Source organism: Trematomus bernacchii, unplaced genomic scaffold (assembly GCF_902827165.1).
Source record: "Trematomus bernacchii unplaced genomic scaffold, fTreBer1.1, whole genome shotgun sequence".
In the NCBI taxonomy this organism is placed as follows: domain Eukaryota; kingdom Metazoa; phylum Chordata; class Actinopteri; order Perciformes; family Nototheniidae; genus Trematomus; species Trematomus bernacchii.
The window spans coordinates 560638-575547 of NW_022987542.1; the positions used below are offsets into that span (position 1 = coordinate 560638).

The 14910-nt window shown below is 43.3% G+C and overlaps 1 protein-coding gene across 1 annotated transcript in view; it reads left to right on the plus strand.

Moving 5' to 3' along the window:
* The window catches only part of LOC117476194 (caspase recruitment domain-containing protein 8-like), a 44452-nt gene that overhangs the window by 26701 nt on the left and 2841 nt on the right, over positions 1-14910 (plus strand). The window contains exons 3-4 of the mRNA XM_034122565.1: positions 12708-12836; positions 13646-13787. Of these exons, the coding sequence (XP_033978456.1) occupies positions 12708-12836; positions 13646-13787 (271 nt within the window). The remainder of the gene's footprint in view (positions 1-12707; positions 12837-13645; positions 13788-14910) is intronic.

Here is a 14910-nt window from a genome sequence, read left to right on the forward strand (position 1 = left end):
AAACACTTTAGGGTCCAGTCGCTGGGGTCAGACAGCCGTCTGACAAAATCTTTCCCTGTCTCAACTGTCCTATTTCGCCTACTTCTAAAAAAAACTTCCTTCCTGTGTGTCACCATGTCGTCGTATCCCAGATTGGTGAACTCAGTCATTCAATCAAAATGAGGCACATAAGGTCCCCACTCCAAAAGCTCCAGTCTCTCCTCACAAAGGTATCCTTGCTTGGCCATGTTACCACCCAGTAGGGCTTTCCCCACTAGATGAGATCACAAACCCCTTCCTTGGACCAGGATTACCAGCCCCCCGAATGTGTTCGCTAGTGCAGTCTGTGGCAGGGCCATTCTTTTTTCTTTCTTATCTGTCAAACCAAATTATAGCCAATTTAAAAAAAATTATCAATGGCAAGCTTAATAGAGGTAGGTGAGGTAAAGGTCAGGTCTGTCACGGCCACTTAAACAGCAGATCTGTCAACAATAGAAAGACAAAGCCTTGAACAGAGGCATGAAAATACATTTTCAAAATGCTCAACAGTGCTGCCAAAATTATAAACTGACTGCTACACAATTAAAATAAATGCTTTTATATATTTCTATTAGATGTGACTCTTTGGCGTTTCTGTTATTATTACCACTGCTGCTTTAGGCGCCGTTTACACGAGGAGAAAACTGCTTGTATCTGCATAGTTTCACGTGCGTATAGCCCTATTATTTACACGAGGCCGATAGAAACTGACCCCACAAACGATAACGGGTCCCAAGGTGGATAGATTTGCAAACGAAACGCTCTGGGGGGTCAACCGAGTCCGTGTAATCGCCTCTATACGAATATTTCCTGAAAAAATAACGATAGCCCCACCTCTCCCCGCCTCTCCTGCTCACTGCTGTAGCATGGCCAGTAGCCATCTGTAACGATCAACTATCAAAAATAGCTGTGTTAATTAAACGCACAAGGGGTTCTTGAATGAAATAATATTATAAAAGGCAAACCAGAATTGTTAACGCCAAATATACTCCTTAAACAAAATAAACAGAGTCAGATTTCATGCATTGATCCATTATATTGACAAAGGAGGATCTCACCCGGTGTTTGTAGAGAATATCTCTCTTTCTGAGCCGTCCTCTCCATGGAGACGTGCTTCTTGGTCGGTCGATGCAATATCCACAGATTCGGTTTCTTTCAGTTAACTTCCCCGTTGCATTTATCCATATGCTGAGGAAATGACTATATCCCGCTGAATACCAGCAATCGCCACACACACTTCCTCCTGTCAGTAGCTACTGCTAGTGCTACTGCTACTGACCATGCTACAGATATTAGTGCAACATCTACAGCTCCTCTACCACAACAATCAGCAACAAGTGGACATGGAGAATTACATGTACTACATGTTGCTAAATACACCGCGGGGCATAAACAGAAGGGTAGCCATGGCAACATTGCTGCTCCGGGCTGCTCTTCTTCGCTGCTTTTGGTGTATTTTGGCGGAAGTTACAGCGCCACTTACAGTCCCGGCATATGTACTACAGCGTTTCCAGCGGTCTCGTTTGAACAGACACGTTAAATGAAACGAATGCATGTGAACGGAAGACTTTTTTGAATACGCATACTGTGCATAAACGCAAACGTTCCCGTGTAAAAGAGGCCTTAGTTGTTCGGACTGCTAACATCCTCTGTTATTCCTCATTTTAAAGCCGATATTCCTTTGGATCGGGGGGCTCGGATCATCGGTCACCTTTTTCATACCTGATGCATCCCTGTTAATTATTAACATGGAGTGCCACACTCTACTTTGGTTATCAAACTCGAAGTTTACCTCAATACGTAAAAAAATACATTAATAAGAAGTAGAGGCCCCAAGCTCCCTACTGAGAGAGATAATATGATAGCACGATAGTCTCATTCTTTTAAAGTCTTTAAGCACGTTTTCTCTGCGGTCAGCACCAACTCTAGGCGGATGGACTACTAGTTACTTTAATACTAACTAGAAAATGCATTTCCTGCTGAAAATGCATGTGAATGCTGTAAGCTGCACACATTTGTTGCTGAATTTAGCTTAAAAATGCAGAAAAGCTGAATATTTTATTAGTTGAATGGTGACTGTAGCTGCTTTTCGCTACAAAAACCAAGTAAGTGTCACAGCTCAAATGCATTGCACTGACTTTGTTGAAAACTTAACAGTGACATTTTACTGGAAGAGTGAAAATAGTGATGAAACTTAATAAACAACAACATGTATAGCCTCAATGTCCTGAAATAGCTGAATAATGTTATAGTTGAATGGTTTTTGTAGCTGAAAGTAGGCTGAAGGAGTTAGATATCAAATGCACGTAGTAGTATACTGCAGAGGTGGGGACTCGAGTCACATGACTTGACTCGAGTCAGACTTGAGTCGCATATTTTTTGACTTGAGACTTGCTTGACTAACATTGATAAAAGACTTGACTTGACTTTGACTTGGTATTCATGACTTGAGACTTGACTTAAGCTTGAGACAGATGACTTGAAAGGACTTGACTGTTTAAAATTAAATATTTGCGTTTGTTTTGTAGTGAGATATTACGTTTAGTTTTTTCGAAAAACGTGATTGGGTGATTATAGCGCCGTGCGCGCAAACCTGGCAACCCACTAGACGGCAGGAGCGTCAGTTAACATGGCAGCGGCTAGCGTTACTCCACAAATAGTGAAGTTTGGATTCAAGGATTATGTTGTCGATGACGCTAATAAGAAGAGAACAGCGGTATGCAGGGTCTGCAGCATAAAGATCAGTGACACGACCACCACAACATCCAACTTCATTCGTCACTACAAAAAAACCCACAGAGAAAGGTGCGTGAATGTGTTGTGTTAGCTAGAAAGCTAACGTTAAGTTTAAGCTACGTTAGACTTGGTTTCAAATCGATTAAGCATTGCAAAGAGAAGACAAAACGGTAAATGAACACTAGAACCTCCAAGGGATTCATTTTGACTAACCCTGATACTGACGGGCCGTCAGGAGAGGGAGAGAGAGAGAGAGAGAGACGAAAAGAGATGCCTCGTTTATTTCCCCTGTGTTATTATCAGAAGTTACTGTAAACTGTTGAATAATGTAGTTCATCTACTTTTAGTAGTTTGTTTAAATGTTTTAATTATGATGTTTTTGTTTGTAGAAGTGCATCATTCCTTGATTTATTGTAAAATGAATCTGAACTTTTTGATCTGTTATGATGATAAACTGAAGTCATTTCAAAATTAACCCAATTAACTGAGTTTTAAATCGTCCTACTTAGTTTATAAGGAAATTATGAAGAGGAACAAATTCAATGATTTGAAAATGATATCTATGTAGGTGCTGACGCTGTTGGCGGTTCTAGTGTTAACAGAAATTTAAATTAAATATGTGTAATGGCAAATGCCATATATGATTTTCTTACCTGGAATTCTGCCTTTTTGAACAGACTGATTGAGTCCTAGCTATATTGTCTGCAGTTCTAGGGTTAATATGAATCTGATATGATTGCCATCGGTCTAAATTAGATTTCAAATGACTAACTGTGTATGTAATGAAGATCATAGTGTGGGTTGAATCCATTTTCATAACCACTGTCTTTTAACTGATTTAAATGCGGAAACTGGGCTTATTCATCAGAATTTTGTATGACTTGACTTGACTTGACCTGAGCAATGACTTGACTTGCTTGACTCTCACCACAGTGACTTGGGACTTGCTTGATACTTGTAGGTCAAGACTTGAGACTTGCTCATGACTTGCACATGTAGGACTTACTCCCACCTCTGGTATACTGTAAGCAGAGGTGTGGACTCGAGTCACATGACTTGGTGGACTCGATTCAGACTCGAGTCACCAATTTGATGACTTTGGACTCGACTTGACAAAATCACAAAACACTTGCGATTCGACTTGGACTTGAACACCAATGACTCGGGACTTGACTTGGACTTGAGCCCTCTGACTTGAGGTGACTTGATGATTTAATTCAGGGGTCTCCAACACGCCGATCGCGAGATGCCGCTAGAAGAGCAGACTCCCGTTGGGGAGAGCAGAATCTCCAGCCGCTGTAACTCTTGCTGTGAATCCATGCAGGCAGGGGCGGGTCTTTATTTAGCTGGGCCACCATGCGGCCAATCATATGCGAGGACACACTAGGATCATACCATTATGTGAAAGAAGGGTGGGGGGCAGACGCTCCAAACACAGCAGGTGTAGTGGTACAGGCCAGATACACAGAGCGACGGGGAGACGGGGAGCCGGATTTAAATGCAAGCGCGTCGGAAAAAGTCAAGAAATTAGCGAAAACCGAAAAAAGAAGCAGCATCTGGCTGCATATCAATGATATTGGAGAAAGCAAAGCTGAGTGCAGGATTTATAAAATGAAAATAACCTTCAGAGCAGGGTTTTTGTTTGGTAACCACTCAGGATGTATTGTCAGAGGTGGGAGAAGTTCAGATCTTGTACTTGAGTAAAAGTACCAGAGTGTAGGAATACTCGGTTACAATAAAAAGTCCTGCATTCAAAATGTTACAAGTAAAAGTACAAAAGTATTAGCATCAAAATATAGTTAAAGTACCACCTGCAGAGGGATCTAGATGCAGGTGTTCTCTTCCCCATAGAGACGCCTCGCTGCACATTATCCCTTGCATAAAGATAGATCGTGGGTCCCTTATAACATGTTGTACAGTGGAAATAAACATTCTGGTCACCTCAACATCAGGGATCTTATACATTAAACTCCTTCTGAATCAAACCGTCACGGTAGCCTTACCTTACTGATCCCTCTTACAATAGAAGAAAACACGTTACTTTACCAGCAGAGAGAAAATAGATTATTACAGTATTAATGTGACTAATAAAGAGCAGTTTAATTATTAAGTATTATTCTGTTGATGGGTGTCATTACATTTGGTGAAAAGCACATAATGACTTGTTTAAGACTCGTTTTGTCAAAGTTTAGGACTTGGACTTGACTTGAACTTGCCCATCCTGACTTGAGACTTGACTTGGACTTGAGCGCAAAGACTTGAGACTTGACTCGGACTTGAGCGCAAAGACTTGAGACTTGACTCGGACTTGCAAAACAATGACTTGGTCCCACCTCTGACTGTAAGTAAAAGTAGCAGTAGTAGTAGTAGCAGTAGTAGTAGTAGCAGCTGTAGTATAAGTAGCTGTAATAGGAGTAGTAGTTGTATTAATAGTAGTGGTGTTAGTAGTATAAGTAGTAGTATAAGTAGTAGTTGTATGAGTAGTAGTGGTGGTAGTATAAATAGTTGTAGTAGTGTGTGTGTGTGTGTGTGTGTGTGTGTGTGTGTGTGTGTGTGTGTGTGTGTGTGTGTGTGTGTGTGTGTGTGTGTGTGTGTGTGTGTGTGTGTGTGTGTGTGTGTGTGTGTGTGTGTGTGTGTGTGTGTGTGTGTGTGTGTGTGTGTGTGTGTGTGTGTGTGTGTGTGTGTGTGTGTGTGTGTGTGTGTGTGTGTGGGCGTGTCTGCTCTGATTGGAGGATGTCACTCAGCTGTGTCTGCCCCAATCTGCCCAGTAACTAGGTAACCAGGCATGCATTGAGGTTTATCGGACAATTTTGTTTTGAAAAACTATGGCTCCTATCAAAAAAAGGACCTGACCGTGAGCGCCAGGGAACCCTGATGAACGCATCTGTGTGTTTTTTTGTGTTTGGTGTGTAAAAGATGGCGGCAGTTTGTTTAAAGGACACCTATCATGCTATATTTAAATGATATATTGTAGGGCCATACCTATATAAGGTATACATTTCTGTTTTCAAAATACCAAACAGATCATGCATTTTAGCCATGCCTCATTTCGCTCTATGTGCTGTTTGCTGTCTACGGGGCTGATCTCTGTGAGCTGCAGCTGACCACGCCCCCCTGGAGGAGAGGGAAGCAGTGCTCTGATCAAGTCAAGAGGGGGAGAAAAGAGATCTCTGTCCTCCGTGTTTTATTATATAGAGTCGTTATTCATTTGTTTTAAAGCTCAATAAATAACAAAGAAGACCTTTGACCGGCACTTTTCTAATTTTGTCCGGAAGATTTAAACTTTAACGGACATCTTGACCGGCGAAACAAACTGAAACTGAAACTCTGCCGCACGGTCCCCTGGTTCCTTGGAAGAGGCGGAGAGGTGGGTGTTTGTCATCTGCTGGTGGACTAACCGGAGAGAATTACAGTGCTTGCCTCGACGGGGAGGGATTGCATTGAATTAAAGCAGCGGGAGCAAACGCTTGCCTCGGGGAGGGAGAAAAAAAGCCACAGCGGAGAATAAACAGAAGGGTAACCATGGTAACTATGGGCGGGAAGTCTTCTTCGCTGCTTTTGTGGCAGACTACAGCGCCACGTACAGGCCTGGCATATGTACTACAGCGTCTCCAGCGCTTTCGAGCGGCAATGGCCGGCTGTGGCCCAACCCCACATTCCCCTGATAGGTGGAGAGTTGGCCCAATAGCCGTAGCGCCACCGTCCTGACGTCAGGACAGTGTTCAAATCTGGATCAGTTTTTATCAGATCCGTTGCAGCCCCTTTTTTAGAGATTTGGGTATGGAAGAAAATAGAGAGGGTTGTGTTTTCTGACACTTGGTGAGTTCCCTGGAACACCGGGGACACATATTCATGTATAAAAGACGTACAAAAGTGCATTTTGCATGATAGGTCCCCTTTAAAGTGTAGGCTACTTCTTTCTGATCTGAAGAAAGATCCGGACAAATGTAACATGGGAGTCTATTGGAAAGTTTGTGGACTTTTTGTCACTCAGATCACTATTGGGCCCGAATCATGGGTCAGTTTGATATGATGAAGGCATATAGGCAAGCCAGACAAATATTGCTAATGAAATCTTTTGAAATTATTTGAATAGAGTGTATATTTTGGGATTGAGAGCAGTTTTACAATATTTTAAAGACTCTCTACACTCTGATACCGCATTCAATAAGGGCTATACAAGTGTTATACTGGGTAGTTTATTTAGTTTACATTTTTTTATTGACATCACTAAGTCCAAATGGACCAATTGGCACACAGCTATAGAACAATCGGCACACCCTCTGCCAGGGCGGACTCCCGAGCAGCACAGGAGTCCGCCCCGTGAGGCTCCCGGAGCGGACAGTGTTAGGTGGATTTCCCGCTGTGTTCAAGGTTCAAGGTTCTTTATTGTCAATCTGACATAGCTACAGAGTAATTATGCAGTTGAAAATCTTATGTCACAGGCTTCTCCAACAATGCAACATAATAACATAACATAATAACAATAAGAGCAAGAGCAATACAAAAATAATAATAGTTATAAAAATGAAATAAAGTTATGATGTGGAATAGTGCAGTATGAGTCTATATACAAGTTATTGGAATGATATATATATATTAGGTATTAGATACATACTACTGAGTAGCAGTTGAATGTTTGATGTTGTTTCAACAGTTCAATTGTTTAACAGTCTCACTGCCCGCGGGAAGAAACTGTCTCCGAATCTTCTTGTCCTTGCCCGGATGCTGCGGGTAACGTCTGCCAGACGGCAACAGAAAGAACAGTTTGTGGCTGGGGTGATGGGGGTCTTTGATAATCCGTAGTGATTTCTTCCTGAGCCGCTGGGAGTAAAGGTCCTCCATGGATGGCAGCTCCGTCCTGGTGATGTGCTGTGCAGTTTTCACCACCCTCTGTAAAGCCTTACGATCGAGGTCGGTGCAGCTGCCGTACCAGGCCGTCATGCTGCCAGTGAGGATACTCTCTATCGTGCACCTGTAGAAGTTGCAGAGTATCCTGGAATCCATTTTGAACCTCCTCAGCCTGCGGAGGAAGAAGAGCCGCTGTCGAGCTTTCTTGGTGATGGTGGTGGTGTGAAGAGACCATGTCAGGTCCTCAGTGATGTGGACCCCAAGGAACCTGAAGCTTTTGACTCTCTCCACCGTAGTCCCATTGATGGCGATGGGGGCGTGTCCCTCTCCCTGCTGCTTCCTGTAATCCACAATCAGCTCCTTGTTTTGCTGATGTTGAGATGGAGGTTGTTCTCCTGGCACCAAGATGTCAGGTTTTCGACCTCCTCTCTGTATGCCGTCTCGTCATCGTCTGTGATCTGGCCGATGACGGTCGTGTCATCAGCAAACTTCACGATGGTGTTGGAGCTGTGTGTGGCCACGCAGTCGTGGGTGAACAGGGAGTAGAGGAGAGGGCTGAGCACGCAGCCTTGAGGGGCACCGGTGTTAAGAATCAGGGTGGAGGATGTGATGTTTCCCACCCGCACTGCCTGGGGTCTGCCCGTCAGGAAGTTCAGGATCCAGTCGCAGAGGGCGCTGTTGAGCCCGAGGTCTCTGAGCTTGATGGCCAGCTTGGAGGGCACAATGGTGTTGAATGCTGAACTGTAGTCAATGAACAGCATTCTCACATATGTGTTCCTGTTCTTCGGGTCCAGGTGTGAGAGGGCAGTGTGGAGGGTGAGGGCTATGGCGTCGTCTGTGGACCTGTTTGCTCTGTAGGCAAACTGCAGGGGGTCCAGAGATTCAGGGAGGGAGGAGGTGATGAATAATTTGACTAACCGCTCAAAGCACTTCATTATGATGGAGGTGAGTGCTACTGGGCGGTAGTCGTTGGGGCAGGTGATGATTGTCTTTTTGGGGACAGGAATGATGGTGGAGTGTTTAAGACATGTGGGGACTACAGACTGCAGCAGGGACCTGTTGAAGATGTCTGTGAACACCTCTGCCAGCTGAACTGCACACACCCTGAGAACACGGCCAGGGATGCCATCAGGTCCAGGAGCCTTGTGTGGGTTAACCCTTTTAAAGGATTTACACACATCTGCCCTATTTAAAACAAAAGGGCAGTGTAGCTCCTGGTCCCTCTGTACCTCCACAGCCTGGCTGCTCTCAAAGCGTGCAAAAAAAACTGTTTAGCTCATCTGGGAGAGATGCGCACGCAGACACTCCCGCAGCACCCCCCGCTGCTCCTTTGTAGTCAGTCATTGTCCTTAGTCCCGCCCACATATTCCTAGTGTTACAGCCTTTGAAGTCAGATTCCACCTTCTCTTTGTACTGTCTCTTTGCATTTTTTATTGCTCTCCGGAGATCATACCTAGACTTCCTGTACTCCTCCAAATCTCCCGCTGTGTGCGCGAGAGTGCGCGCTTTCAGTTTGCCGCGCACCTCACCGTTTACCCAGGGCTTTTGATTTGGGAATGTCCGTACAGAAACCTTCGGTACCACGTCATCGATGCATTTCCCAATGTAGCAGATGACAGTGTCCGTGTGTGTGTTGATGTTATTGTCCTCAAACACACTCCAATCCGTAGATGCAAAGCAATCCTGCAGTGCTGAATCTGACTCCTCGCTCCATCGTTGTACTGTCCTTGTTATCGGTCTGTCCCTTTTAAGTTTCTGCTTGTAAGCAGGCAACAACAGTAGTGAGATATGGTCTGATTTGCCGAAGGGAGGGCGAGGGAGAGCCTTATATCCATTCCGGAAAGGGGAATAAACATGGTCCAGTATGTTTCCCCCGCGCGTCGGGAAGTTGATGTGTTGGTAATATTTTGGCAAAACCTTCTTCATGTTGGCGGTGTTGAAATCTCCGGCCACAACGAACGCCGCATCTGGCCGTGAAGTCTCGGTTTTATCAATAAACCCAAACAGCTGATCGAGTGCCGTGTTGTTGTCGGCGAGTGGCTGCGGCGGGATATACACTGCTGTTATCACAACAGATGTGAATTCCCTCGGCAGATGGAAGGCCCGACATGAGATCATGAGGTGCTCTAGCTGTGCGGAACAGTCCGATGAAATAATCTTCACATCTGAGCACCAGTTGTTGTTAGTCATTACACACACACCGCCTCCCTTACTTTTCCCCGAGTTTGCAGTCCGGTCCTGACGAAAAATAGAGAATCCGTCAGGGACAATAGCGGAGTCCGGGATAGCGGGGTTGAGCCAAGTCTCAGTGAGAATTAACACGTTACAGTTCTTAATGTCCCGTTGAAAAGCAATCCGGCTTCTGAGTTCATCTAGCTTATTTTCAATGGATTGAACATTAGCCAGAAGAATACTCGGAAGAGGGGGCCGATTCTCACGTTTTCTCAGTCTGACCAGCAACCCGGCCCGGCATCCCCGCTTTGTCTTCTTCTTGCGTCTCTCAGGTAGAACAGCAACAGGTAGCCATGGTGAATCTCCATTGTCTGTCGGAGGGTTAATATTGTCCACGAAGTTTCGCAATTGGAAAAGTTCCTCTCTGCTATATTGTATGGCAGAGTAGGTGCGGTCGGCTAGCATGTTGCGAACCATGTTAAAAGTAAAACGGCAAAAGTAAAAGAAATATGTACAAAATACGAAAATGGGCAAAGTTGGAGAGGAGCACAAAGACAATGCGGCCATCTTCACCGGCGCATCTCATGAGTTGTTTCCCTGGATGCTGGATATAGACCAAGCTCTGAACACAAACTCACTCACTCAGCCCCCACGCAGCAACCAGAAAACGACACCAGTAATCCAGCTCACACTGACCGCTCCTCGAGCCTCAAAGGGCGGAGCAGCAAGCCCCGCAACGTCCCGCCAACACGGCACCCAGACCCCACGCAGCTTTCTCATCTGTTGGTCATTACTGGTGTCATTTTCTGGTTGCTAACAAACACAACGTTGTAACACATAATCACTGATGTTCAGTTGTAACGGTGGTGGACTAATCAGAACAGAGTGGGCGAGCTGACCAATCAGAGCACACTGGGCTCATAGGGAGGGGGGGGGCAGGAGCTCCAACAAGCCGTTTAGGACAGAGAGTGAATACACATACTATACAGAGATGCTGTATGAGCAGCTAAAGTGAGTTTGGAACATTGAACAATGTCAATCTATTCTAGTAGACCTCAACAATGGAATTATGATCAGTAGAAATGGCCATGACATGGGACCTTTAATGGCGAGTATGGCAAATAAGAGCATAACAAGCAGTAGCGCTGAGCAAAGTGAGAACACGACCACACACTTTATAAAGTCAGGCAACACTAACCAGGCTTCGTGTGATTCTGTTTATTTGTACCTTACTTTGACCATCCGTTCGCTGTTATTGATCATTGTGGAGAGCAGGCAGACGTTTTGTTTTGTATTATAGCAGCTATCGGATGGAATCAATACATGGGCTGCACAGGTTGTCATGTCCGACTATCACAAGTAGAATCATAATGAAAAATACGCCGGTAAAATGTGCCTGTAGAACACGGCTTAGCAAGTAGTCAGTTTAGCTTCGGTTGCTATGCTAACATCACCCATGTTATACCAGAGAAACTTTCATAACAGCGTTGTGATGCCAAACAGCGTCAATTCAGACTGACACACATTCACTTAAGGGGAACTGGGGATATGTATCAGCTGCTTGTGTGACAGTCAGACAGTGAATACTTTACAGCACTGCAACGGTTGTTAAATGCCGCTGAAACACGTTAATAAACAATGAACCACGGCACTCTGGAGAAAAGTACAAGGTTGGAGAAGTAGATTTATTTTATTTTATCTGGCTTCGTATGATTAAAAGCAACACGATCATCGACCCGACAAAGTCCCCAATTGTTGATGTTGTTGTGAGCGGCGGAGAAAATCATCGACCTAAACGGTGATGTCATGATGCAGCAGTGGCAGCACCAGTCGGGCTCTGAGTGGTGGAAACACTAAAGAGAAGAACCAGTTAAGCACCAGAAAAGAACAAGAACTGATCTTGAAACGGAACCGTTTTGGTGGAAAAGGGGCAAGAGTCAACCATTATAAAATGTACCAAAACCTAAACTGTGATAAGTAAAAAATTGTAAAAGATATCATAAATCTGAATACAAGTTCAATAGCTGAACGTTTTGTGACTGTTCTAAAGTTGGAATTAAGTCTCTAGCTGAAAGTATGTGGCGCACGGTGTAGCTAAAAGAGGATTTGAAGGTTCCTCCCATTGAGTTCCATGTTAAATAAATAGTTTAAAAAGCTGAATATTTCAAAAAGTATACAAAGTTTTGAAGTAATTTAAAGTTTCCCATCGTGTACTGAAAAGGCTGAATATTTTTGATATTTGGTTTCTGTAGCTGAAAGTATGCTGAAGTTATTGAGAGCTAAAATATTGGGTGAAATAAGAAACGGAAGAATAAAGAAAAGAAGAACTATCAAAATCTGTGTGCTTGGGGAATTAACTATTTACAGGCCATTTGCTAATATCTGCCAGGCAGGACGTCTCGATGACGGGGAGTATGTGTTTAGATCAGTGGAGCAAAAAATCCTTAAACCGTGGGTTTTGTGCCGTTAAGGTTCGTCGTGACTTTACAACATCCTTTGCTTGTCCTCAGGTCAGAGCCGGACATTAAGTATTAAAACTGGGGATTTTGTCCTTGATCTTCCATTAGACATCATAGTGATGTTAGCCATGGCTAGCCAACCCTCTGGAAGTTTTTAGGGATTAGAGCCGGCATCATGTGTGATCGCATACAGGAATTGGTCATGTGATTGATATGCATTCATTATTTTAACGCGTCAAGGTTTCCAGATTAATCACGAGTTTTGACACGTTAATGTTGACAACCCTAATAAATATATAAAGAAATGTGTTGGAGTGGAATTTCATCCAAAAATATCTAACCTATACACTTTAATTAATCTACACATATATGTCCTCATAATGTTATTCTTAATTGATTGTAATTCTTATATCTCTGCAGGTCTGTCAACATAAGTTGTTTTAAAGTGATCAAAATGTCCTGTTATTGAAGGTTGCTGAACAACACAGACGTGCTGTGAACATCCCAATCTCCTCCGACTGTGAGCTGGAAATTCATCACAGTTACAGTGTGCACTGTGAAGCTGAGGACTGTGATATGGTGTATATCACACACCCTAAGGTGAGTCACTGATGCTCCACTAAAGAAACACAATGATCATTAACACACATTTATCTGCATGTGGATCCACAACCAGGAAAGAAACAGATACACATTTAAAGGGGACCTATCATTCAAAATGCACTTTTTGATGTCTTTTATACATAAACATGTGTCCCCGGTGTGTCAGGGAACTCACGCAGCGTCAGAAAATAAAACCCTCTCTCTTTTCCTCCGTACCCAAATCTTTTAAAAACGAGGGAACAACGGAGCTGATCCAGATGTGCTGCCGATATGACGTAATTTTGGATGCTGGCCCACAGAAAGTTGCTATCAGAAACAATGCCTGACGTGTTTTGGACGTAATATGGTCTGTGTTTACATTAGCAAGCATCGCTAACACTCAGAGCTAACCTGTACTGGAAAGCACATGTGTTTAAAAAGCAGGAAATAAAAAAAGAAACTCACCTTGTGATAAACAAGACAAAAAGCATTTGAGCTCCATACTGTTTCAGAAATAATCCTTGATGTGGTTTAGAACAGGATGGCGTTTTATCACGGCAGAATTTAACTTTATCTCCGGTAGAATTCTGATCAGGCATTAGCTCCGCCTCCTCTTTTTTTTTCAAGCTAAGGACCCAAAATCCGCTTTTCTCTCACAGGGCTGGAATAGAAGGATATGAGGGATGTTTAAAATACATAATCTGTTTGTATTTTGAGCAAAACACATCATAGGCATGTTTTTATATATTTGTATATATCTGAGACCCATAATATATGCCTAAAAATAGCATGATAGGTGCACTTTAACTTCTGCTTCTTTTTTCCAGAGTAAAAAATTTGAATCCAGGTTTGGACCAAATTACCATCCGACATTTCTAGTTTCCCTGACGACGAGCACAGAGACAGTGGTTTTGAAGGTCCAGGACCAAGATGAAAAGGAAGTCTGGTATTGTCCCGTGTCACTGGAAGGTAAAGACTCCACCTGAGCTCAGACCCAGTGATGGACTGGATAACTCTAAAGCTCCATCTCATAGCCTCCTCTATTAAAGAGCCTGTGACAGCCTCCCAACAACTGTTGTGCAATGAAATATTGGGCTACTAGTAATCTCGAACCGTCAGCTTAAAAAAGAAGGTGCGATACCGTTCCGATAAATATCAATAATTTCGAACATCGCGGGGAAATTCCGTCGACTCATTTTGAGGTTTTGGGGGAAGCCGGAAGTGACGTCAATGCGGGAATGCTTCACTGTGCGGCGAGAGAGCCAAACACGGACAAAGTTTGTCATGCGTAGAAATGGTGAATTACTGAGTTTAGGCACGTTAATAATGTTTTAATGAAGTTGACTACATTATATATTTGTTAGTGCTTTTCATGTCAATTCGGGGAACATAAACATAAATGATCGTGGTGAAGATGATGATTAAATGAGGATTAAGAATCGGTAGTGAGAGCTGCTGAATTTCCTCCCGTCGGATGTGATATAAAAACAAACCGATTATTTTTGTAGTTGTAAACTCAAGTGGATTAAACTACATTTATTAGTGCTTTCATGTCAATTCGGCGAACATATGATACATTAAATGATCGTGAGGATGATGATTAAAAATCGTTTGTTTGAGCCGGTCTGCATTTCCTGATGAAAGAACATAGCGATGCTTTTTGTAGTTGTAGTACACCAACGTGGATTAAACATGTGTTTTTTTTACCACAATGTTGGGGAAATTAATGGATGAAATGCACGGATTATGATTTATGATTATTATTATTATTCCCACTCCGATCGGGACACTAGGTCCACCGTTTCCCCGCAGCGAGGCAAACTCCGTAAATAAAATAGTTTACAAACCATTCCACATTGTTGTATTTTATTGTTGCCTCTGTGTTTAGTGTCCTGTCTGTCTGTAGCTTTGTGTGGTAGTGTTACCACTGACAGGTCTCTCTTGAAAATGCGACCTTGTGTCTCAATGAGATTTTACACCTGTATAAATAAAGGCTAAATAAAAAAAATTAAAAAATTGTTCATGCGTTGTAGATCGAGAGGTATCTCACGATCTTCGGGCGGGTTGTCGTCTCCACTGTCCGACTCGGAGT